Source organism: Rattus norvegicus, chromosome 1 (assembly GCF_021556685.1).
Source record: "Rattus norvegicus strain SHRSP/BbbUtx chromosome 1, alternate assembly SHRSP_T2T, whole genome shotgun sequence".
Lineage (NCBI taxonomy): Eukaryota > Metazoa > Chordata > Mammalia > Rodentia > Muridae > Rattus > Rattus norvegicus.
Genome location: NC_141534.1, coordinates 15,571,601 through 15,598,207, shown reverse-complemented (window position 1 = coordinate 15,598,207; position 26,607 = coordinate 15,571,601). Strand labels below are relative to the sequence as shown.

At 44.3% G+C, this 26,607-nt stretch overlaps 2 protein-coding genes across 11 annotated transcripts in view; one reads left to right on the top strand and one right to left on the bottom strand.

The window, feature by feature from the left end:
- Positions 1-22,922, top strand: part of LOC134482580 (uncharacterized) — a 215,692-nt gene extending 192,770 nt beyond the window's left edge. Inside the window, exons 2-3 of the mRNA XM_087604759.1 lie at positions 20,738-20,919; positions 21,679-22,922. Of these exons, the coding sequence (XP_087460885.1) occupies positions 20,738-20,919; positions 21,679-21,864 (368 nt within the window). The 3' untranslated portion in view covers positions 21,865-22,922. The remainder of the gene's footprint in view (positions 1-20,737; positions 20,920-21,678) is intronic.
- Positions 594-26,300, bottom strand: Il22ra2 (interleukin 22 receptor subunit alpha 2). 10 transcript variants are annotated; one of them, XM_087579762.1, is made up of 11 exons: positions 26,072-26,300; positions 22,361-25,170; positions 21,704-21,834; positions 17,313-17,470; positions 16,772-17,005; positions 15,106-15,377; positions 13,859-13,982; positions 11,481-11,616; positions 8,922-9,100; positions 3,417-3,586; positions 594-2,527 (listed from the first exon to the last, which is right to left on the bottom strand). In XM_087579762.1, exons 7-11 carry the CDS (start codon positions 13,911-13,913, stop codon positions 2,378-2,380), a joined length of 690 nt encoding a protein of 229 aa, XP_087435888.1. In that variant the 5' UTR covers positions 13,914-13,982; positions 15,106-15,377; positions 16,772-17,005; positions 17,313-17,470; positions 21,704-21,834; positions 22,361-25,170; positions 26,072-26,300; the 3' UTR covers positions 594-2,377.
- Between the last annotated feature and the right edge of the window lie 307 nt (positions 26,301-26,607).

Below are 26,607 nucleotides of genomic sequence, written 5' to 3'. Positions count from 1 at the left end.
ATGTAGCCTTGTGACCCCTGGAGAGGATCATACCAGGCGTATTCTAATGAGTAGCAATGAAGTTCCATTTATATTTAGAGCCAATAAACTGAAAATTGGACGAACTTGTATAGCCAAAAAGAATTTTCTGAAAACGCGTGTACTTTATTTGAACCACCTCTGTCGAGCCCTTATCAGAATGAACACAAACCCCTACAGGGAAAGAAACCCTTTCCAGCATGTTCTTCCGACAGTGTGAAAGTTGCAAGAACAATAAACAGACTACTTTGGTTCATGTAGTACCTAATCTACACCACACACATTTGTGTTTGTCTCCCTCAGAGATCTTCTGACTGGAAGTTTCGTAAGTTCAAGTCTAAATCAATGAAATAGAGTCACTTCTAGGACTCTCTGCCTTGGGTACAATCTGATTTCTGATGCGGGACAGAAGACACATCTGCCTCAGTTGCACAATGTCACACAGGAAGGGCATGTCCAGTGAACACCTGGAGGCTTGTTCGCAGGGTTCCTTTCTAGCTGTAACCCCTGTGAGACCAACGTGACTGAGAAGGACTTCATCAGACAGATTCGCACCGAATAACTACTTCAGTGTGTAAAGTACAAAGTAAGATTTATTGAAGTACAGAGACAGTATGTTGTTAACATGATCAAGAATGTGAACATGGTAATGGTTTTCAGAGGGTTTTATACTTATCTGAGCATGGCTGTGTTCGTGCAAGAAGGCAGACCCCAAGGAAACAGAATCAAAGCAAAGCTCTGTTACCTGACAACATCCATATACAACATTCATTGCCTTTTGTATCATGAGGCTTTAGACTACCGCATCTTACAACCTGGATGCTGCCACCACACGTGGTCCTGATTCCCAAAGACAGGTTATCCTTCTTAAGCCTCGCCCTTCCCAACATACAAAATAGAAAACAAACATTCAAAGAAACAAAAAACCCAAAGAATCTCCAAGCAGGTATTAAGCCACTAAAGAAATAAAAATTGAATAATTCAAAAATAGGAGTGAAAGCCAGTGTTTTTTGAACACACAGAATAGCCAGGACAATGCCCTCACTCTTGGTTTTCACGTCTCCCACATTTTTTAATGGTCTACTACCATTTATCATGGTAGATGTAAGCAGACAGACACATTGACTGTACTTTCTGAAGTAATACGTTGGAGCACCTTTCATGAAGACCACAGATGTTCTCTCCCACATGTCTTTTCAGGAGCAGCTAGTCTAAGTTCAAGAGCTAACAAGAGACTTAGCAACGCTGGCCACTTTCTGAGCCTTCGGCCACCTAATCTTTGCTTAGGAGAGGCAGTGTAGTTTGCAGGGTTGTGGTTTTCCTTATAATCCCAGAAACAACTTAAGCATCCACAGTGTGCCTTTGGCTTCAAGCCAAGTTTCCTATATGGTCTCCAGTTGTTCCCAGAACAGAGAGGTCCCTTTGCCTGAATGCCCGAGTTACCAGGGTGGCTTAGCTGTTTCTTCTTTCTATCCTTGCTGTTGAAAAATATACACTCCACTTCTACGGCATAGGTTAAGTTCTAAGGCAATATTAAAAGCAAAGCCAGAAAGGGTAGTCTTACTAAGGTTGGGTGTTAAGTGAGGGGAAATTGTATTATGAAGACTTCCTTCTATTTACATGCTGTTATTGAAAATCTTATTCTGGAGATTAATTTAGAGACAGCCACGAGAGATTATTTTTAAAGTGTTAGTTCACTAAGTAGAAATACCTCATGAGAAATAAAAAAATAAAAACATATTCATCTAAAATAGAAATGTACAGAAATATACTCGTTCACACAAAGTATTAAATTGGTATATCCCTGGCAAAGCAAAAGGCTTAATAGAGTATAAAAAATCATTGGTTCAGGATTTTCTATATAATGCTTTAAAACTCATTGCGACATTTTATTAAATGCCTGTAATTGTTTGGTTCTTATTTGGGGATTTTAACAGAAAAAAAAGAGTATTGTTAGGGTTGCTATATTCAGATAAACTTCTGTGTTTTATAGAAGATTTTTATCTTAACATCTTACTTTATTGAGGCATGGTCTCACTCTGTGACCCTGGCTAGCCTGGAACTCTCTATGTAGAGCAGGCTGGCCCTAAAGACAGAAATCTGCCTGATTCTGCCTCTTAGTGCTGGGATTAGAGATGTCCGTCACCACAAGCTCTTTATTCTTTATCTCCTCTTGAAATTCTATTTTTGAATCTGTTCAAATTTACTTTATAACTGAAATAAACAGAAAGAACGAATAAAAAAACCCTTGAAAGATGTGGATAGACAATGCTCTAAGAAAATCAAACAGAAGTGAGCCGTTCAAGGCACAAGCCATCCTCTTCTCGATATGCTCCCGGTTTCAGCACCTCAGACCAGTTTATGGAATCTGCACACATCTCTCCTTGCTTCTTGGGCTTCTTCTGTCGAACATGGGCTGGTACATTTCAGCCACTACGCAGTAACTGCAATGAGGTGTCAGACCTTGGATTTCAACAGCTCTCTGAGTTCCTTCGTAGGCTTTTTGTTCCTACACACAAGGGGAGAAATCAGATGATAAATGGTTTCCCTCGAGTAATTAAAATCAGCGAGTTCTATGCGATCACGGTAAATCTTCAAGGAAAACCTCCTCGGCCAGAGCTCTGGGCCGGAACTGGATGAAGCCACGTGTTGAATGGGCATGCCACAGGATGTCTCCTGGATGGAGCAATGGCCAGAATCTCACTTTCTAGTATTTGAGCTCCGAGTAAGGAAATGGCCTGGGCTTGTAAGGTTACTGTGGAGGTGTGAACGTGGGCCTAGAGACTCAGTGACTACAAAGAGGAACTCTGCAGAGCCCCAAGTCTCACAGCACCTGTTTCCTGTTTCTAAGTGTCATGGACGGCTTCTTGTCTCTGTTGAACTAGCCCTCCTCTTTTGTATTTGAACCAGTCTGAATGTTTGTTTTCCTCCTTCCAACTAATGACCCCTGACTTAGATGGATACAGAAAAGGTCCATTCTGTTCATCTCAATAAAGGCACTGGCAGTGGATTTTCTAATATAAACAATAAACAATAACCAATGTGATTCAAAAGCTCCTGAAATAAATCAGGGGTATAAAGCTCATATAAATAAACATTATCGGCAGACAGACAGAACGACATATTAATACGAACCTGATATGCAGGAAGTCTAAGGGGAAGCATATTGAGTATCTTAAAGGGTACATATGTACTAGACATACACATTACACACGGGAATGCATGCACATATAAACTTGGATGATGGTACAGGCACTCACTTATCAGTGAAGATGGACGAATAAAAGACAGGGAAAGATCTGGAGAAATGACAGGGAAGAGACAGGTCAGTTGCGTGAGACAATTAAACTGTTAGTTAAATAAACCACGGGCCCAAGAGTCCACTCATCTGAATGCACCTTCTCCAGTGAATTGTTGATTATGGAAACTCGGTATACTAAGTTGTAGTAATTTTCCATGGACGTATTTTTTCCAGTTTGGTTTCTATGTGGCAACTCTGGGGGGCGGAGACGAACCCTCAAAGATGCATTAACTCGGCTTATAGTCACGACCGGAGGATCTAATTTTGCTGGAGAAAAATAAAGAATTTTTATAAGGCATTCAAAACAACTAAATACTATAAGTTGACAGAGTGCATGGTGATAAATCACTGTAGTGCTCACAAATGTAGCACAAAGCCATTAGGAAGACAGCTTTCCTTCAATTTTTAAAAGACTGTTATGATTCTGTCTATTTTAATATTGAGAGAGTCTCTACCAATCATTTTGTCAACACAATGATTTTGTTATAAAATTCAGTATAAAAGTTATTCGGAGGGAGGCCTCAGAACAAGGAATGTTTTATTTAGTTCCTTAAAGAAATAAGATTTCAAAACGGCATTAGAAACATCCAAAGACTTGTAGCTATCAAGTTAATTCAACAGTGTTACATTGTTTATTATAGACATTGGAGGATTAAGCGAGAATATTTGGTTCATGCATATTGTTGACAATAGCCAGGTTATTATTAATAAAGAAAGAGAATAACAATGTGTTGTTTTAATTGATTCCAGATTCACTAAATTTTGCAGTAGAAAATTTTCTCGCTTAGTGCTCATTGAAATTTTCACTTTATAGATTCACATCTTTTATAATTCTTGAAATGTATTGTAGATAGACACACACACACATACACACACACACACTCTCTATGCACATAGATACAGATCTCTGTATGTTTTTTCCTTCTGAAATTTGATTCAGTATCTGTTGAACTGGTTTATTGTATCTTACCTTCTTTTATTTTCATTTTTTCTTTATAACATACTGAATTTTTTTCAGACCTGTTTTTTTAAATCTATGAATTTATTCAGTTGTTACTGATCTGAGCTTGAATCCACAATTTTTATTCCAGAGAGTATATGTTTTGTAAACTCACCATATTTATCATCTTCTTCCTCTTCCAACTTCTGTTTGGAAGAGGCAAAATTTTAATACAACCCCTGCCCCCCTCTGTGCCCTGGCTTCTTAAGATAGAACCAAAGTAAACTGAGTTTTCCAACATCTTGAATTTTCATCTAATTGCTTGAAGAAGGAATTTCCCTATATTTATACTTCACCCCTCCAAGAGCTTTGGGTTTAGTCTCTGTTGTGTGTCCATGCTCCAAGTTCTGCTGACCAGAGAGCTCTCTTACCATCATGTACAGACGTGGAGAACAGTCCTGTTTAGTTTTGTAGGACGTTATGGTGTGTGTTTAAGTTTTTCTAGACAAAAAAATTAACATTATTATCATATTTGGCATCTCCAAACACCATTTATTTTTGTGACTCCTTATTTACCAAATACTATTGTGCATTTTCCTCACTAGAATATAATATTTACATAGCATTTGTTCCTCGTGACCCAGGCAGTAATGACAGAAGGAGCTTCACAATCCCAAGGCTCCCAAGCCTGCTCTTTGAAAGTCTCAATTCATCATCTTGGATTTTTATTGTTTAATGCTATTCCTAATTTTAAACACCGGTGTTTTTAACCTCTTGTCAGAGGGTATATAGACTCAGAAATAGCTGTTGACATAACAAGGCCAGCCACTCCCCGCCCCCTCCACTCTCATGTTTTTGCCGTGCAGAGACTTTTATGTTCTACACAGACTGGATTCCGAGACAGAACGCTCCAGACAGAACACTCCTGTCCTGGAAACATTGTCTCCCTATGGTGTTAGTGAATTCCACAGACTGTCAATTCCTTTCTGTCTGTCTACTTGTTACAAATCTTCTAAAATTCTGGCTCCTCAGGTATCTTTTGGTGAAATACCCTGGATGTCTAGTCTCATAAAACAGTACCTTTCATTCAATATACCTTTCCTATCTGAATTTATCAATGTCTACTGCGGTATATGCAAATGATTCATAGATTCGTGTCTTTAACAGAAGGAATCCTTAGCTCTGAGGACTGGATCTGCACAGCCATTTTGTGTGGGAAGCTCCACACATCTTCAGTTCAGCATAGTAAAAATTGAACTCAAATTCTTGATTACCAAGCATGCCTCGAAACTTCCTCTTTTCCCAACATCCAAGCAGACAATATCTCCGATCTATGTGGCTGTGCTAGAGACAAATGTAAAAGCCATCTTTGATATGTTCTCTCTTTCTGGTAAATACAGCCTGTCCCCATGTCCACCCAAGTGGTACCTTTTCTACAGTGCTTTCCATAATCCTAATGGAAACCACAGCCTGTTTTCTGTAGCCTGCTACAGTAGTCTGACTTCCCTCTCCTGCCTCCTGTAACAAATCTGCTAATGCGGCCTCCTGTGATGTCTGATGATAAGATCAAAGTTCCATCATAAGAGGCTTGGGGTACTGCTTGGTGCTATATAGTACTTGCTGTGTTATATATACACAGTATCGAGCTTAATTCCCAGTATCACACACCACTACCATCACCACCACCGCCACGAACACCACCACCAACAAAATCAACAACTGTCGGCATCAGAAGTGGCCCACAGCCCCTGAATCCAGCGATGACGTCACCCCTAGGCGCCAGGGACCCGCCATGGCAACAGACGCGGGTTCCTGTTGCCTCGGGATGACGTCATCGCTGGATTCGGAAGCTGTGGGCCGCTTCTGATGCCAACACCACCATCGCCATCACCACTACCACCACCACCGGCAACAACAACAACGACGACGACAACAACAACCTCCACATTTTAAATACGGGTTCTTTTCCTGGGAGAAGTCGTGACTCCTGAGGGGCCATTGTCGCAACCGGCTGCCTTTCAGTCTGCCCCACTGCACTCTCTGCTTCACTCTACCAGCTGCATTTCAGTCCAAAACACATGTTCTAATTCCCCCTGCAAGAGCGCCTTTGCAAACGCTGTTCCCCTTGCCTGCAATGCTCTTCCCTTTCTGTTGTCTGCGTATATCCCTTTCATCACAAGGGATCTGCCCAAGGGTCCTTCCCAGAGTCTCTTTCCTTGACACCCCCGGCCAGGCCCCTCTTTGGTTATAATCTCGTAGAGCTCGTTTTGTGTTTATAGAATCCATCACCGGGATCATCTTGTGGGTGTGTGGTCACTGTACTAATACGTCTCTTCCCTCCCTGTTAGAAAGCTCTGGGAAGAAAGAGACTTGTCTGCTTGCTGATTCCCATCTTCTCTATGGCCCAGACAAAACTGTAGTAATTAAAAATTTCCATGTGACCAAAGGAGGTGGCAGGCCCAAAGGAAACTCCATTTCCCCAAAGTTCAGAAGGCAGAGTGGACAAATGTCTACTGTGGTGCCAGTAGCTCTCCAAAGCTGCCTCAGGCTCCCTCACTATCATGTGCCCGTCATACATACCTCAGGCTACCTTACTATCAAGTGCCTGTCATACATACCTCAGGCTACCTCACTATCAAGTGTCCATCATACATACCTCAGGCTACCTCACTATCAAGTGCCCGTCATACATACCTCAGGCTACCTCACTATCAAGTGCCCGTCATACACTTTGAGGTCCATGCTGGCATCCTAACCTTTGCCTCCCTTACCCTAAACTTTTCCACTCATTCTTCTTATAACCCTGCTAGGTTTCATATTCCTTCTCTGTGTCTCTCTCTGTCTCTCTGTCTCCCTTTCTCTGTGTGTGTCTCTCTGCCTCTTTCTGTCTGTCTCTGTCTCTGTCTCTTCCCTCTCCTGTCTTCCTTCTCCCCTCTCCCCTCTCCCTTCTTCACTCTCCCCTGTCCCCTGTCCCCTCTCCAGTCTCCCCTGTCTCCTCCTCTCCCCTCCCCTCCCCTCCCCTTTCTCCCCCCTCCTCCCATGGCCAGGTTTGCTGGCCATGTAAAGTCTGCTACTTTCTCCCTACCTACTTTGGACTCTTGCAGATGCCTGGACATTCTCTTTCTCATATTTGCAATAAAAGTCTTCCCCTTAACGATGCCATGGAGTGGCCATGTCACCAGTTTATATAAGAGGCAAGTTGATTTTTAATATGATATAGCCTATACACAAAGTACATGTATACGTTTTAATAAAAAAAAAAAAAACCTGGTACGTTGAAATCTTACAGAGCACAGGATAACACTTTTAACATAGCAATTTTCCTTATCAATGACTTTGTTTTCTAGATAGAAATCAGAAGTAAGAGTGTAGTGAACTATGACATGGTGTATCTCAGAGCAGGGCTTGTGAGTGCCAGTGCATATAGGTGACTCACTAGTTTCAGAACATACTGTTCTCAGACCCTAGAAACATGTTTTTCAAAACACGGTGTTTGCGCAACCCCAGGAACTGGAGAAGAGGGCCAAGTTGGATGGGAGAAATCAGAGGAGTGGGTGGGGCTCCTTCCAAGTGCTCCAAATGGTAGCCCAACTTAACCGCTTTAGACCCTGGGTTTCCTCTTCTCATACCTGTGAAGCTCTCCTCTCAAAGAGAATTGAAAGAACACTCCCCAAGGCCTTTTCTTTTGTGGGAAGGGGTAATAATAGAATAACATAAACTCATGCTAACCCAACACCATTCCATGGAGGGCAGCCAAAGTCTCCACTCCTCTGAGATGGTGTCTTTGGCCATTCTTGTCTGATGGGTTAATGGATCAGACTTGGTTGAATATTTGAACTTAATCTCATTTCTAGGTTTCAATACAACAAATGACTTGCAAATACCCTAATTGGTACAAACCAGCTTAGCCATGCAGACCCTTACATCAGTTGGAGCATTGTCTGTGCAGTGTCTTGGGCTCAAGTTTCAAGTTGTACCCACCCCCCCAAAACATGCTAGAGAGCACAGATTAATTTTTCAATTCTTCTGCTCATCTCCTAATTTTAAAAGTTCAAAAATAAATAAATAAATAAATAAATAAATAACCAACCTTTTTTCTGAGCTCCGTGGCACCTAACATTTTGAATATAAGTCACCGAGTTTAAATCTAACTGAACACTGCATCACTTAGAAGAGATAGATGAGACCCAAAACTCTTCAGACCATGAGAGTCAAACCACTAGAGATGTTAACTAGAAGGAAGTTCAGGTTCTGGGACATGTTCTCACAAATACTGGTAGCAAGATTCGATAAATGTCTGTTGGATATACAGTACTTAGAACAAAGAATATTTCTTACACACTTTGGGAAAAGAAAGTCCTGTTTCTATTGACTATAAAAGGGAGTGGTGAGGAGAAGTGAGAAAGCTTTGGGGTTAATGATAGAAATAATTGTTTCTGAGTGTATTGGGGTTCATAGTTTGAAAAAGTTATGTGTAAGCTGGGTACCCGAGCTCTGGCTTAGATTTCCAAGGTCGTCAAATCATAGAAGTAAACCCTGGTCTGGCCTGAGGATAGCATCAAGCCAGAGAGCATGGGTCTCGGCATAGCATATGACTTGGATGACCATCAGAGGTGGTTCAAAGGCAGAAGAGAAAAAGGCAAGTCACTTGCCGGAACTCACTTTCCCACCATGGAGTGAAGCGGGGTGTCCTGGTCCATTCAGAGTAGCTTCCAGCCCAGGCCATCATCACCCTCCCATAGTATGGCTCGTATGGGTCTAAGGTTTCTTTGGTCAGGTCACAAAAGAGCGCTGTGGTCCCCCAGCAGTCATTTTTATCTTTCCATTGTCCCTGTCCATACCTGAGGATGGGAAAACACACGTGTTTCTTCTTCTCTCGCATCTGAGGACGCCAGTGTTTCCAGCGTGCTAATTTTCTGTGGATTGAAATTTTATGCTATCTTCAAGAATATATAAAAGTTTTTTTTTTCCTGTTAACCAAATTGTTAGCTTGCTGAAAGATAAACTTTGAAAACGTCTGCCTTTCTAACACAGGGGTTCGTTTCCATATATGCAATAGTGTCTTTCTTCTGGTATGTGGCAAGTATTCACCTTTTATATTCCTATCCCTTCTGAGGCCCCGACTCTGTGATTTCTTCCCCCTCCACTTTTTATCAGCTTGCCGTTGAGTTACAAGGCCGATTCTGAGAAGTTAATATCATATGCTGTCTCAGGTGATGCTTACCAAATGAACACACATGGTTTAGCTCTTTATTGGCAACTGAGTAGAAGCTGTGCTGAGGGCTCCTGAGGGAGCTCTGGTACTAAGGGCTGGGAGACCAAACACTGCAAAAACTGGCAGGATGGAAAAGGCCTGAGCCCGTAGGATGATATGATAGCCAAAGGAAAGGCTAACGTCTCGCCTTCCAACTGATCACAAATCATGAATGGTGGCAAGAAGAAGACTGAGGAGGAAGATTCCCTGGTTGAAGGACTCACTTTGTAGCCAGATAATGAGCCATATGGCTGGTTCCTATACTCTATAGTCTCTATAGTAACAGTACCGTCATGGTGTTAGTATTAAAATGGAGTCCACGTCACAAATGCAGCACGAGTTGATGAATCTGAATCGGCCTTCATCGGTGACACATTGTCTTTGCTAGGGAAACATCTGCTCTGGGTTGATTTTCCTTTACTATAAGGTTTTTCGGCTGGAGAGCTGGCTCAGCGGTTAAGAGGACCGATTGCTCTTCCAGAGGTCCTGAGTTCAAATCCCAGCAACTATAGGGTGGCTCACAACCATCTCTAATGGGATCTGCTGCCCTCTTCTGGTGTGCCTGAAGAGAATGATAGTGTACTGACATCCACAAAATAAGATTTTGGATTTGTTGTATTCAAAACTATGGAGATGCTAATGAGCTAGGAGCCACACGAACAAAGTTCTCAAAGTTATACATGGGTCTCTTGAAAATACGACCGGCACAGGAATTGTTCCAGATACTCCGAGGTCTGAATTTTAAATAAATTTGGGAACTCTCTTAAAGGGTTAAAGATTGAAGTTCTACAGAGTCTTGAAACGTAATCTTAGCTTCATGGTAGGACAGTTTCAAATCCACTTATGGCTTTGGCCACAGAGAGGTTCATTTTGGATCCATTTATATTGCCTGCGGGCAACAAATGACCAGCCTCCACACCACAGCTTCTCCACTAGATACAAACATAGCTTGGAAACAGAGAAACGTTCACTGAAAAAAAGAATACCTTTTATGGAGGGAATTAAAGAAGAGTAAATGTCTGGGACATTCTTTTCTAAATGAATTCACAGAAAAATCTGAGCAAGGACCCTCCCTCCCCAACGGAAGGGACATGGATGTTATTCTGGGTTGGGGATTTAGCTCAGTGGTAGAGCGCTTGCCTAGCAAGTGCAAGGCCCTGGGTTCGATCCCCAGCTCTGAAAAAAAGAAAAAAGAAAAAAAATTTTAAAAAAAGTTATTCTGGCTCAGATCCACACCTGATTCTGCGGAATTCTCATAGAGACCCATGAAGGCTAAGCTGTAATCAACTGCTCTTGCCTTTTAGCTAGCCAGGTCCTCAAACTATTTAGTGGAAGAAGAATCTCAAACATAGTATAGGGTGTATACACGGAAAACCTGCCACTTGCCAATCAAGACTCACTATTTCTCAGCCTTGACAAAGAGAAACGTTCATTACACCTGAGTTTTGGCACTGATCCAATAAAAGAGGCTCACAGCTCTCATGAGAGGAACATACAGCAGCATGATCTAGTGTGTGCACATGCTTATAGAAGTCATTAATACGTATAGAGGATTTTCTAGATAGTGAACCAACCCAAACCATAACTTACCAATTGAAAGTACATTTTACATATTTCAATGTTTGCCTCAGGTTTAGCCACCAGTAGCCTGGGCTTAGCTGAGTGTTTTTGCACTGGGCTAAGCAAGTGGCCGCCAGCACAGCTGATACATTGAGAAGCCCTTGTGTGATGGAAACTCGAGAAGCTGAAGGCCTCCTTCTTGAACCCCCTAGACTGCATACAGCATCATATCCTTGGACCACGTCACCGGACAACCTTCTGTTCCCACCTCTGCTTCTTCTCAACCCTCCTAAAATTCCTCAGAGAAAACCAAACAAAGCAAAATCCAAAGGTGTTCGGCCCCCACACTCCATCGCAACCCAGAGCGTATTACCCCGCGGCCTTCTCTGCCAACAGAGTCTACTTACGTCTTGTACTGCACAAAGTAGACGCTGCCGTTGCTGGTGAGGGAGTTCCCTGGTTGCCAGTGCAAAATGTTGTGGAAATTTCTGGACTGAAATTGGACCTTCTGAGGCTTCAGAGACACATGGGCTGGCTGCGTTTCTAAGATGGCGAGAAGATGGTTGGACATTACAGTGAGCACTGCTGCTGGGGGCAGAAGGCTTTCGGGAAATCTGTGCATCAGGAATCCCTGGGGGAGTCGCTCTAAGTGAAGGCAGCGGTGGTAGGGTTAAAAATCAACTTTGTTGACTCTTCAGTATGGTTTTGATGCCTCGTCAAAGCCTCCACCCCAACTCTTTAGTTCTAGTGAATCAACTCAGGGCAAGTTCTGTGCCACTGAGCTCTACCTGTCGCCTAAGGTAAAATCATAGAATGATGTGTGTTTCGTACTAGAAAGAAAATTGGTAATGATGCCTGCCTCCAGCACACCCCAATGGGTAAAGGAACTAAAACTCATGGAAAGAACATAGTCCTTAGTTTATTCCCACAAACACTGGGATGTAATGTCTACGATGAAAAACTCATTGCCTGTCTCCTTGCTATGAGTACCCAAGTGGGGTTACTCAGAGGCAGTAACAGTGGTGGAGAATTACCCCAGACCTACTGTGGGCTCTGGTGGGGTGTGAAATCATAGACGGGAGAAGGAAAGGCTTTCTGGCTGGATTATTTGTGTTTTCTTCTTCAAATCATATGGTATGGGTGGCCTAACTTCACTTGCATTTAATCTTGTGGATGCAAGAGACCTATAGCATTTTATTTCAGAGTCCAAAGTTTCCGACAAGAGAGAAAACAATATTTTCCTTGGGTATTTCTTCTTACTGATTTAATGGTGTTGACATTTTTTTTGTATGTATTTTGAAGGCCTCCTGCAATGCATGAAAGGTGACATGGACTTGAATCTATTCCCATGTACCCAAATCACACCTGCTCGAATCCACCTTAGTACATAAACATTTTCAGGAGGTGACAGGCACAGCTTCTCGAAGACCCACCCAGAGTTGCACTGCCAACCTGAGGACGGTTGGAGCCTCCCTTCTTTGGCTCTCCTTTGGTTTTTCTGACATCCTCACTGCTACCACGGTCCCCAACAGTGACTCACAGTGCACCAAGCACTGAGGGGCTTTTCCCATCCTCTGCTCATTGAATTTTCCCAGCTCCTCCATGATAAAGGTTCTTGGATAGATAAAAGAACCTTCCTAGGAGAAAGTCTTAAAGCCAATTTTGTGCCCAGGCTGATTCAACAGCCTGCTTCTTACTGCTGATGTCTGAATGTCCTGGGTGAGAGGAGTCCATGAGGGAGGCACTACCACCATCACCACCACCACCACCACCACCACCACCATCAAATTATTCATCTACTTCTCTCTTGACATTTATTGAACAGTGATTCGATAGAAATACTCAACCAAAGCTATTACACTCATTCTTTTCTATTTATCCCCAGACACCTACATAAGTGAGATATTTTTATCACTGAATTTCCAGGTGTGAAAACAGACTCGGAAAGTTACAGGTCATGCTCAAGTTTACAGAAGTGGTAAGGTACATTTATTTATTTGTTTATTTTTGTACAAAAGCAGGCTCATTTTGTTAGCCCTTGAATTCCTGCTGCCAAGGATAAGAGGTGAAGCTTACTCTGATTCACACATTTCTATTAGATAGAGAGGCTGGGGTTGCATTTATGTAGAACAACTCCAAAGTTGTGTGCATTTACTTCACATGCTTAACCGAGAGGTTCCTATCTATTGATTTGGGACTCCAGGGGCCTTTCTGAGAGGTGAATCTTGATGAAATCTCGGTAAACATCATTTGTTCATGGTATGTGTTCTGTGTGGGGTGGGAGGCTGCTTTAAAGCACTGAGGATATACACTAATTCAGCCTCCACAGTGGCCTACAAGCTTCTGTCTACAGATGAGAAAAGTCTCACATGGGACATTTCATAAAATGTCTGGCTTTCTAGGTAACAATGGCAGGCGAAACCTTGGTTCTGACTATGCGCCTTAGGGCCTTGTGTCTTGTCCTTATAATCATTTGATGATATCAAGAGAGAGGGGTAAGGGTGGGGAGACAGTCAGTCAGACAGACAGTCAGACAGACAGACAGACAGACAGACAGACAGACAGACAGACAGAGAATGTGAATTGTTTTCTGCCATGAAAGTGGGCTCCTCTGTCATCCCAAACACTCACTCAGGTAACCAAGGAACTATTCTTTCAGGATGCAAAGAGTAACTGACCCCATGTCTGTTTGGACCCCTTAGTGACCAGAATATCATCCAAGCCATTCTCACCCTGTCCTGATCAGACTCAAAACTGGCCAATTAAAAGGAAGTTAAGCACTCACCTGTGGCAGTGGTCAAGAGCATGATGAGGAGGCCTAGAAAGCAGTGCTTAGGCATCGTGGTTGCAAGTGTGCCTGTCTGGAAACCAGTGCTCCTTTCACTGTGGAGGCTGCTGAGAAGGGGGAACTATAAAAATTCACAAATTCACGTCACTTCCGTGGGCTCCACCAATGGCAAATGTTTCCTTAAATTTATATTATTACAGTATCTTACAATCAAAGAGTAGGTATCTCTCTATATATATAGAGAGAGAGATAGAGAGAGAAAGAAAGGGAGGGAGGAAAGGAGGGAGAGAGGGAGGGGGAGAGAGAGAGAGGGTGAGAGAGAGAGAGAGGAAGAGAGAGAGAGAGAGAGAGAGAGAGAGAGAGAGAGAGAGAGAGAGAGAGAGAGAGAGAGAGCACTTTATTTGACACTTGGATAACAAAGTAACAAACCCTGGGAGGCAGGGTGGGACAAGGATTAGGCAAGGTGAGTGAATGAATCTTGATGGAATTTGGCTATAAGAGGCAGGACTGCTTATGGGGATCAGGAGTAATGTGTTTGGCACTCGTAGCGGCCCCAGCTGCACCTGGCAACTGTTCAAAGAGTTGTAGCCTTTCCAAGTAGTCTTTCTGGTTTGTGTGCCTTGGGCCCGGAATCCCCCTGACTCCCCATAGAGCTCCCTGCTATACTGTTGGGTTTTCCTTCTCCCTTCACATTTATTGGGAGCCCTTTCTTTCCCATCTTCACCCCCCTCCCCAATTTCAAGCAGTTGACTCAAGGAAGTTCTTCAAAGTTGCCAAACCAAACGATGCCCGAAGACGGTGATTGTGGAAGACCTTCAGTCTGAGCTGCATTAAATCTGTTTCATTGCTCCTAGGAAACCAGACCGAACCAGCTCATCTGCTCTTTGTCAAGGATTTGCTATATTGCTTTTCTCCTATGTTTTTAGAGGCACTAAAAATTACTTATATAAGTACCAAGTCAAAGGTTGTTTGTTTGTTTTTTACCTTACTCATCTTATATCTTGCTCACTGACCCCCCTGGTCACCCCTCCCACAATTATTCCCCCAGCCTCCCTCTCCTCTCCTCCTCTGAGCAGATGGGGCCCCCTGGGTGTTCCCCCACTTCGGCACTTCAAGTGTCTGTGAGGCTAGGTACTTCCTTCCCATCGAGGCCAGACAAGGCAGCCCATCTAGTAGAACACATCCCACATACAGGCAACAGCTTTTGGGATAGCCTCCCTACCCTCCATTTATTCAGGACCTACATGAAGGCCAAAGTGCACGTCTGCTACATATGTGCAGGGAGGCCAAGGTCCAGCCCATGAATGTTCTTTGGTTGGTGGTTCAGTCTCTGAGAGCCCCAAGGGTCCAGGTTAATTGACTCTGTTGGTCCTCTTGTGGAGTTCCTATCTCCTTCTGGGCCCGCAATCCTTCATCCTGCTCTTCGACAGGAGTCCCTAAGCTCCATCCACTGTATGGCTGTCTGAGTCAGCTGCTGGATGGAACCTCTCAGAGGACAGTCATGCCAGGCTCCTGCCTGCAAGCATAACAGAGTATCATTAGTGGTGTCAAACGGTACTGGTCTAACTGGATATCTACATATAGAATAAAAATAGATCCATATTTATCACCCTGCATAAAACTCAAACCCAAGTGGATCAAGGACCTCAACATCAAACGGGTTACACTAAATGTCATAGAAGAGAAAGTGGGAAATACCCTTGAATGCATTGGTACAGGAGACAGTTTCCTGATCAGACCACCAATGGCTCAGGCTCTAAGATCAATAATTGATAAATATGACCTCGTAAAACTGCAAAACTTCTGTAAGGCTAAGAACATTGCCAATAGGACAAATAGGCAACCTACAGATTGGGAAAGGATCTTCCCCAACCCTACATCTGACAGAGGGCTGATACCTAGAATTTACAAAGAACTCCAGAAGTTAGATACCAACAACCCAATTAACCAGATTTAAAAATGGGGTACAGAACTACACAGAGAATTCTCCACAGAGGAATCTCAAATGGCTGAGGAACACTTAAAGAAACGTTCAAAGTCCTCGATCATCAAGGAAACGCAAATCGAAACAACTCCGAGGTTCCAAACCTATCGGAATGACTAAGATCAAAAACTCAAGTGACAGCACATGCTGGCGAGGACAAAGTCATAGTTTTCTGTTTGTTTTGCTTTTCTTTGTTCGGAAGAGGCTCACAAGGTCAAAAGAGGAAATGCACTCTGACTTCTTTTACACTGTACAGTCCAAATAATTCAAACTCTTAGTAGTAGAGCTCTATTGGTAATTGCTGCTGAATAGTGCTAATTAATTAATTTACTCATTCATTCATGTATCCGTTCTTTCATGTTTGTCAGCTGCCCTACCAGAGGGGGGCACTGTTTCGAGCAGCAAACAAGACAGAAGCTACCCTTAAGTTTCAGATGCTGGATTGTGGAGGGGTCAGAGATGTAGACAGTACTGACCTGAGATCAGGCTGTGACTTTCTACCCATTTCTCCTCTCTCTTTCTATCTTAAATGAGAAAGAAAGGGTTTCATAAGGCAGCTGGGAGATGTCTTAAGTGCCTGCTCTGACCCTTTGCCACAGAGACCAGCTAAGACTAGGTGTAGGAGGCTGGGGGGAAACCCAACTACAGCACTGCAGGGCACTGTGCACTACTGATACATGGGAAGGTTATTTAAGAACGGCTGTACGGCACAGTTGATAAACTATGCGTCTTACTTAGAATATTTACATTTATACATAATTATGAGATCGTGTTATTTGTAATATTTATAAACTATTTTCCACACAAGACCGTATGGAAAATATGTGTTGATATCTTTGTGTTTTTCAACTCCCCCGTGCGTGTCAGGCTTCTGAATCCAGGCCCTCCTCTTCTCCGAGTGAAGCTGCTGTCATATAGAATGTTACCTCTCTGAGGAAGAGTCATGCAACACGTTATGTCTCCTTCCCATGGTCTTGGTGTACCTCGTCTTCCAGTCTTTCCAGTATCGTCCTTCACTTGTTACTGCGGCTGCTCACTGGGTTTTAGTCTTTGCCTGGCTTTTTAAGTGGTATGTGATCATCTGGATTTGAACACACCTGATAGGCAATATCTTCACCACCAATGGATCTTATTTTGAAGCAATTAAATTACTCCTAATTCTAGTTCAAGGAGAAAGGGAAAATACGTGAGTTTGGGGTATTACATGTTAAGTAGCAAAGAGTGAGTTTGGGGTTTCCATGGAATTACTGACTTTGTGGAAGAAATAAGAAGTTCGGAGGAAAGGGGAGAGTTGAAATGCCTTAAGAACTGAATTCTGGCTGGGCCTCTAGCTCTGGCAGAGTATAGCCTATCTGGTTTCAATCCTTAACATCTAAAATGCAGAACAAGATGTATCTAAGAACTACATTCTCTCAAGAACTCGAGCTTTCAGTGCATACCATGTGTGTTCTTTTTTGTCTGGGTTACCTCACTCAGGATGATATTTTCTAGTTCCATCCATTTGCCTGTGAATGTCATGAAGTCATCATTTTTGATGGCTGAGTAGTACTCCATTGTATAGATGTACCACATTTTCTGTATCCATTCCTCTGTTGAGGGACATCTGGGATCTTTCCAGCTTCTGGCTATGACAAATAAGGCTGCCATGAACATAGTGGAGCATGTGTCCTTGCTATATGTGGGAGCATCTTTTGGGTATATGCCCAGTACTAGTTTAGCTGGGTCTTCAGGGAGAACTATTCCTAATTTTCTGAGGAACCACCAGATTGATTTCCAAAGTGGTTTTACCAGCTTGCAATTCCAACAGCAATGAAGGAGTGTTCCTCTTTCTCTGCACCCATCCAGATGGCCTTATGTGATATCAATGGGAGGGGAGGGAGGCTTGGTGCCCCATCGTAGGGGGGGATGGTAGAGGGGTGAGTCGGGAATGGATGAGTGGGTGGAGGAGCACCCTCATAGAAGCAAATGGGAGAGGGCGGAAGGGAGATGGGGTGGGGGCTTGTGGAGGGATAACCAGGAAGGGGGATATCATTTGAAATGTAAATGAATAAAATGATTAGTTAAGGACCCGAGCTTTTATTATGTCACATTTCAGAAGCCAAACAAGTCCTGTCACCATAAGTGAGCTCTCCCAGTAATACTCCAGCCTGCGTAAAGCCAACGTCTCTAACAATTCAATGAGTAGACAAAAAGACAAATTTCATTTATTTTCCCAGCAACTTGGCAGCCAAAGAATACGCACAGGACTGTTGCAAGTGAAATTTAAAGTCATCTTGTGTGAATAGACCACTAATCAGTTAGTGGGGGCCCTCTCCTTACCTAAGGCAGCAAATGCTAGCTTCAGACTCTCTGTCCTCCCTACCTGCCAGCCCTCAGTGGGGAGAGCCAGCTTGACAATGACAACACAGTGCTGTGTCTGGAGAACTTGCTCAAGCTGCTGATTTGGGCAATAGACTCATTTAGTCTATTCTTCCTCCTGAAGTTTCCAGAAGACCAGTTCTTCTAAGGAAACAAAAAACTGATTTTTCTATGTGATATGGGGTTTTATTATCTCTGTTCCTTTTTGGAGGTGCAAATAGAAGCATTACAGGTTAGAGGTACACGTTGAAGTATTACAGATTTAAAATGGCATGCTCTCTGAGATTTGCTTCACCTTCGTGGGAAGGCAATAATAACACAATAATTAATTAATGTGTTATTAATAATTAATGGTGGAACACCATTAACTATTTTCCTGGCATTGTTTTGTTTGAAACCCTCTCTTAGCCCAGAAAGTTGGTATTTTCATCTTGATATTTCAGATGAAGAAACCAAGGCATGGAGAGGCTGGGAGAGCTCGGTCAGTCACATGGGTGAGGGGGTAACATCAGGTCTGGCTGACCGCACAGTATGAAGGCAATTATAAGACTGTTGTTATTCAGTCTTCATTTGGATCATTCATCCCATAAAGGGATAGAAAGATGTCGAAGCCATTCATCACCAATACATCAGCCAAACAAATGCCCATTAGGTGTAGGCACTCTCTGTCCACGAAGAAGCAGAAATGAACTAGACATCGGTTCTGGCAATAGTAGAGCCAACGTCGTTTTCTGTAGTCAGGCCCTGAAAGCAGGTGGCCATGTGCATGTACAGTATTTTCCCTGCAGCTCAGGGTGACTCTGCTGGTGTGCATCCTAAGTGGGTCAGGTCAAGTGGGGTTTGCTCCTTGTCTCTGCTCCAGACCCTTCCTGCCTTCTGTGATCACTTCTGACAGACATCTGCCATCTCCACACAGACACCAGACCTGTGGAGACCGCATCCCATAGGAGCAGACCGGATGCCCATCGCACTTTCTTATCCACTAGGCTCTCCTAACCTCCCTCAGGGAATGCCTATGACCTCACGCATCTCTGCATTCTGGAAAAGTGGAAAGCCGTCAAAGGCAGCGACACCCAAAACATAGTCACAGCCCCGTGGGTATGTCTGCAAACTGAGATACAGAAGAAACACAAATGACCTGTGTGCTTAGACTCTGGCTCTATCCCCGAGATATCTTTGCATATGAAAACATTCAGAAGTTTTCCAAAAGTTGAAATAATTCCAGATAAAGGCCACTTAGCTTGTATAACATTAAAAAAAATCTCCATTTGCAAAATGCTTAATGAAACTTCATGAAATTAACATTTTCTTCTCTTTCTGTATAATTTTGTTCGACACAAGAGATTTTATTGTGACTACTGATTTATTTTGACTACTTTTTTTTAAAAAAAAAAAGAATGGTGTGTGTGTGCGTGTGCATGTCTCTCTCTCTCTCTCTCTCTCTCTCTCTCTCTCTCTCTCTCTCTGTGTGTGTGTGTGTGTGTGTGTTAGTGTTCCTAAATACGTAAATACCACATGCTTGGTCTGTTTATTATGTGTATGTGTTTTCAAAGCTTACACGGTATTGAATAATGAAATTTGTGTTCAGCCCGTCTGAACATTTCTTAGCTTTTGTCTAGGGTTGAGGCCTTATGTTCGACCCCCTCTCCACATGAGCACATTTGCGATACACTTGTTCAGGGCTTGCTTATCCATGGTTAGGTCTTGTTTTGGCTGTCTGTTGGGCTTGTTCTTGATCAAGGTCATTCACTGACCTTGGAAACCCTGTGTGGTGTCAATCCTTAGGTCCTTGCATAAGAATATTCCAGTGCTTGGTGTTGGCCCTGGAAAAGACTTTATTTGAATATGATCGATGGGTCGTTTTTTCCTCCCTCATAATCACTTGGGTCCCTGCTGTCAAGATGCTTTGGCATGGCAGTGCCCATGGCTGCCTGACTAACCTTCTTGCAACTGCCACTATCCTGTGCATCGACTGGAGTCTTCTTTTCAAACAAGAGATTAGAACATTTTCCTCAGAACATGCCAGCCTTCCCATCTCATTCAGACCGAGAGCCAAAGTTGTCACAGTAGTTTATTGGACTCCACCTTTATCTATAGCTTGCCAGCCTTCACGGCCTTTTGGACATTTTGTAAAACATGCCAGGTACAGTCCCTCCCACTCTCTTGGGTGCTTTCCCTGAGCCATACTCACTGCTCACCTCCGTCATGTTTGCTTCCTGTCTGCTCACCCCCAAATAGCAATGTTGGTATTCTGTCTAAGCTCCACCCCACAGCTACCTGGCAGCAGCCAGGTAAGCTCTGCCCCACAGTTGCCTGGCAACAGCCAGCTGTGCCTGACACTATATAAGGGGCTGCTTGCCCCCTCCTCATTCTCTTTGCTTTTCTCTACTCTTCCCTGTCCCTTCTTACCATCCCCTCACCCCCGTTTCCCCCACATGCCCATGGCTGGCCTTCTTTCTTCTCTTTTTCTACTCTTCTTCTCTCATGTGGAACCATGGTGAGCTTCTGTGCTCACCACCTGAATTCAATTACAGATGCTGCGTCTGCTATGCCATCTACGCCATCCGACCACCACCACCACCACCACCACCACCGCTACCACCTCCTGGCTGCTGTGGGACTCAGGGCGTCCACCACTCCAGCAGGCCTCCCCTTCTCCATGATGCCCTGCTTAGAGCTGCCTGCCAAGGAGAGCGCCCTCTTCAAGCATGTGCTGGTGAGCAGTACCTACTCAACCTCTGTGCGCTTTCTTTACCTCAGAGCTTGACTTTCCATGGTGCACACATGGTCTCAGGGGAGTGTTCTTGAGCTTGGAGCTACCCGTGCTGCCCCTGGGGATGGATCCTTTCACTGACCCTCATTCTAGAACCTTTTTCCCTTGGGTGAGATTTTTCCTCCCTCTTTTTGAGACAGTTTAAAATGCCAGGCTGGGCCTGGGTAAACTGCTCTCTGGCTCAGGAGCACCGGGTAGCCCCAACACTCCTCACTGCTGCTGCTGCACGGCCACAGCTCCTGGTCCACACCCATAAAAAGCAGGTCTAGCCCTGTCCCTTGCTTCCGCAGGGACGCTGTCTGTGAGACCCACTTTCCCATGTGCATGCGACCCCTACACTCGGTGCACTTTCGCGCAGGGCTTCTGTGCTCTGCCTGCTGATGCAGCCCCTGGTTTGAAATGGCAGGAAATGGCCCCTTGCCTCCTGCCAAGTATTCTGCTTGCTCCCCGAGAGTGAGCTCTCTCTTTCTGTCTGGGACTTTGCTGCTGTGCTCAGCCCGCTACAGCTTCGAGGAAAACAGCTTTCACGTTGTCTTTTCCAGCGTGCTCACACCACCACCTGCGCGCCAGTGCCTCAGCTGTGGGCACCAGTGTCCCGGCTGCTTGCGCCTGCGCACACGTGCTCGTATTCTCCCTTGCTCTACAGATCTTAAAGAATGGTCACGCTGCTAACTCGTGTTATCTCTGTTGTAAACTTATAAGCTACAGGAAACCCACTCAAACCTACCTCTCATGGACCAGATAGACTCCACCCAGCTCCAGAGAAGCGACCTCCAGATGTTCAAGTTCCTATCACAGACACAGACGCTTCTGTTAGACCTGTTCCTTCTGACGTATTCTCAGATGGTTCCACAGACCCTGGACAACAAGGCAACAGCCAACTCCTAAGACTGGACAAACGTCCCATACCCATTTTTCCAGGTTCCCTACAGACACATCGCCCCCAAAGCAAGCAGGAAGCAGTCAGAGATCACGACTAGACGAACCTATTCCTGCTCCACCATCGCCTTTCTAATTTTTCTTTTTAATTAAACCAAAAAAACGGGGGAATGTTGTTGGTAATCTGTCTAAGCCCCACCCCCACAGTTGCCTGGCAACAGTCAGCGGTGCCTGACACTATATAAGGGGCTGCTTGCCCCCTCCTCATTCTCTCTGCTCTCTTCTCTTCCCATCTTCCCTGTCCCTTCTCTCAACCCCACCTCCCTCCACATGCTCATGTCGGCCTTTCCTCTCCTCCCCTCTTCTTCTCTCATTAAACCTCTCCATGTGGAACCATGTTGGTCTGGTGTGTTCGGTCAGGACATGGGCCGAGATTTCAACCCCAACCTTGGTCCTAACAAGCAAGTTGTCCCTGCTACTTGTCTTTGTTATCCAAGTCACTTACCGTCACAGACAGGGTATGCTTTGTTATTCCAACTGTGTGAGCTCTTCCTCGTTGGCTCATGAGTTTGAACATTTGGTCCCTGTCAGGTCTAAAGAAAACTTCCCCAAATTCTGTCAGGTAGAGGAAAAGTCAGCAATCCTCAGAAACTGAAGCTGGTTCCTCTCGGTCAAAGGACCTTCACCACTGGCAGAAGGGACAAAGGCTATGTGTGGTGCCTATTAGCATATCAAAGCACATGGTGGCCTCCTGCTCTCTCAGTGTCACAAGTACCTGTTACCCAGTCTATGCTGACTCTTCTCAGTCTCTCTGGCCTACCCTGAATCCACTTCTCCCAGCTCAGGACTGCCCTCTCCTGCAGGCTGCCCATCTATCCTTAGAACCCTACTATTTTGGCTATGCTTTCTCCAGGTTCCTCTTGCCCTCCTTTTGGTCCTGTCTTTCTATTCAGCTTCTTCCTGCTTCTCTCTGACCATGTTCAGTCCTCTCCCGTCTCTTTCGCCCTGGAGATGCCTCTGGCTGTGTTCTAGCTCAGGCCTACAATAAAAACCTGCCCCTCAGCCATACCTTGGATCTGTCATATTGTCAGTTCATACGCTTCCCAATGGTGTCACTTTCTTTGGAAGGTGGGGATTACTGGAGGAAGTGGGTTACAGGGGGTGGGGTTGGGAGGGGAGGAGCTTGAGGTTTTAAATTGCCCCTGCCCCTTCTGTTAACTCTCTGCTTTCCAACTACCATGTGGTGTGACTAGTGTGTTTGCTGCCCTTCCTACCAAGCTTACCATGCTGTGATGGAAATGGATCCACTAGACCTGTACACCAAACACACACTTTCTCCCTAAACTGCATCAGGTCAGGTACACACGAACACAAAAGTTGTTAGAATAAAGTGGCAAAAGGTTACCCTGGCCATTTGGGGCCAAGGTGTGACACTCAGAGATCATGCCACAGAATAGACTTAACACAAGATATCTGTTGGGAGACAGAGGAGAACGAAAGGGTGTCTCGGAGTGGGGCCATGAGCCAGCCAGCCAGGGAGACTAGCCAGGCAGGGAAGGAGACAGACGGACAGACAGGGAGTCAGACATACACACACACACACACACACACACACACACACACACACACACACACACACTGACTGACTGGTTGACTGAACAAGATGCCCACAGGGATCTGGGGTGGCCAGGACCTTTTAAAAGGCCCTCACATTGCATGGTGGAAATGCACAGCACCTGGCAGTGGTCAGTTACTTACACTGCTGTGGCCGGGCAGGCTGCAGAGGGCCTAATTTACAACACAAGTAATTAATGCTTGTCACTAAGTTGGTACTGAGAGTGGTGTTCTTATGATAAACCTGACTACTGTGGCTTTTTTAAAGAATGCTTGTGGGAGGATTGTGGAAGAGTTTGAAAATCCAGGCTGGGAACCCCCTAGAAAATTGTAAGAATAGCTGACCTGCTGTGGAGGGAGTTTGGAAGACTAGAAGTTGGAAAGAAATGGAGACTGCTGGAGGCTGACTCATGAGGTTATAATGTGGCACCGAATGAAACTGGCTTCCTCTTGCCTCTTTCCTGAGACCTTGAGCTAGGCTGAATTCTAAAGTAACAGACTGTCTGGTGAAGGAAATGTCAAGACAAGATCGCAGCTAGCCTGTGATACGGCTGCTGTCTGCCTGTGATACGGCTGCTGTCTGCCTCTCTTACTCGGGTTGACCTGAAGAAGAGCAGGTGGGGTGGAGAGACGGAAAGGGCAGACGGCACGGGAGAGCTTAAGGTCCCAGCCAGGGCTGGAAAGTGGTGACTGTGCTCTGTACTGGGACCCCAGAGAAGCTGCGCTGAGGTAAGACAGCCGCACCCCGCAAAGGCTCCAACCTGTCACAGTGCAAATAAGGGAACCAGAGACCATGAGAAGGTTTGGGTGACTCGATGTGAAAATAATGACAGTGTTTCTGTTTAAACATGAAGCCACTCACACGCCTCCATAGGAGAGAATATTCTGCTTGTCAGCACAAAGCATGAAATAGCACGCTAAAAATAGACTGGGGAAGAAATGTTTAGGATGTCTAAAGCCGATAATGGAAATTGAACAGGGATATGTTCTCCACAATTACTGAAGAGCATTTAACTACGGAAAATTATTAATAACCATTATAGTGATAGAATGCTGATTCAAATCCCAAGAGAACTTCTGATGGGGGAGAGGGTGGAATCTGGTCAAAACAAAAAAAAGTCTAAGTATTAAAAAAAACAAAAAACAAAAAAACAAAAAAAACCAAAAACCAAAAACAAACAAACAAACAAACAGACAAACAAACAAACACCAAACCAGCTAGGGATGGGAGGTGGCTCAGTGGTTAAGGGCACTGACTGCTCTTCCAGAGGTCCCGAGTTCAATTCCCAGCAACCATATGGTGGCTCACAACCATCTGTAATGGGATCTGATGCCCTCCTCTGGTGTGTCTGAAGACAGCGACAGTGTATTCATAGGTAAAATAAATAATTAAAAACCAGTTATTGCTAAATATCAGTAGAACGACACTTAGACTAGTAAAGCACACTTCTTAGTATCTGAAGGCTTTCCCAGAGATGAGCAGATCCTGGGGCTCCGACGTAACTGCCGTGAGCCACTGCCGAGTTAAAGTCTACTGAATAAACGACACTGGAACTGGAGCGTAGGGGCCTCATTGGGAGGCAGGAGTGCGCAGGGTCTCTCTCTATGCTGGCCCATCCTGCCACTCTTCTGTGCTTCCTGGCTGCTGTGATGTGATGTCAACATGCCCGATGGTCCCAATGTTTCTGCTTTACCACAGACCTAAAAGCAATGGTGACTGCTGACGGTGGTGTGAAACTCCCAAAGCCATGAGCCAAAATAAATCTCTTCTCCCATGAATTGTTTCTCTCAGGAGTCGTCACAATGGTGAGAGCTCTAACATATACTAGAAGAAAGCTTTAAAAATTAAAACCATGACACACACATACAGTGCTGAGTAATGAATGGCCTTTGCTCAGAGTGATGACAGATGATGAATGTGGCATCTGAACACAGCATAGTAAGTCGATGTTTAGTAAACAAGATTGGGATAGTTAGTCAGGAGTAAAATGTGGTCAGATGTTACCTTTGAAAAGGCATGGAATTCCAACACCTGAAAATACATGCTTGGTACTAGTAAGAGATTGCTTCTAGGATTCCTGCCATCCACTGAGGTCCAGCAAGTCTCTTGTATAGAAGCGTCTGACATTTGCACAGAGCCTACACAGTCTCCTCTTTTACCTTAAATCCTCTAGTAAAGATGCATGCGTAATTTGCCTCGGCTCATTTACTAAATACAAAATTGCATTAAAAACTTAGGCTCACTCATTCATGGGTGCAGATGAATATTTTAATGTTAATATTTGTTTTTAATTTTTTGCATGGTACAATCATGCATGTACATGGATGTGCACGTGTGTGCAGGTATGAACACTGGTGGAATCCAGGGCTTAACTTCTGGTGTCTTTCTCAAGTGTTCTCCCGCTTACCTTAGTCTTCTGCGGACACGATGCTCAGTTTACGGCTAGGCCGCTCGCTCCTCAGTGAGAGCTGGGAAGCCTCCTGTCTCAGGCTTCGTGTTTGAGGGCTGTAGGGACGTGCATGCACACCCAGCCTTTTATGTGCGTGTGGAGGATCTGAACTCAGGTCACACTCACGCTGCAATCTCCAGCCCAGAGCTTACCTGTCTACTATCTTAGTGATTTCAAGGACTCCTGTGAAGCAGAAACTGTTGTTTCTCCTTCTGTACAACACTCTTCTCAAAGCTTTCTCCCTCGCTCTGCGGGGGAAGTGTCCTGGATGCTCCGCTGTCCAGAGAATCTGCTTTTCTTTCTCAACTCCTTGGACCAGGCTATTTTCCGTCAGGTGCTGACTATGTACTGGGAATAGACTGGGAATGACTGTGCCCTGTCCTGTAAGGAATTTTAGACTTTACATGCATGAATATTTCGCCTGTAGGTGTGTCTGTATATATCATGGCTGTGAAGCATCATGTGGGTGCTGGAAATAAACCCGGTCCTCAGAAACATCAACAAGGGCTGTTAACCACTGAGCCATCTGTCCACCCCCGATCCTTTATAAAAGAGGAGATTATTCTTAGAATGACTTTAAATTCTAAAATGAATATATATACATGTACATGTATATATATATATATATATATATATATAATTCTAAAGCATTCATACATATCAAATTATAGACAAAAATATGACAAAT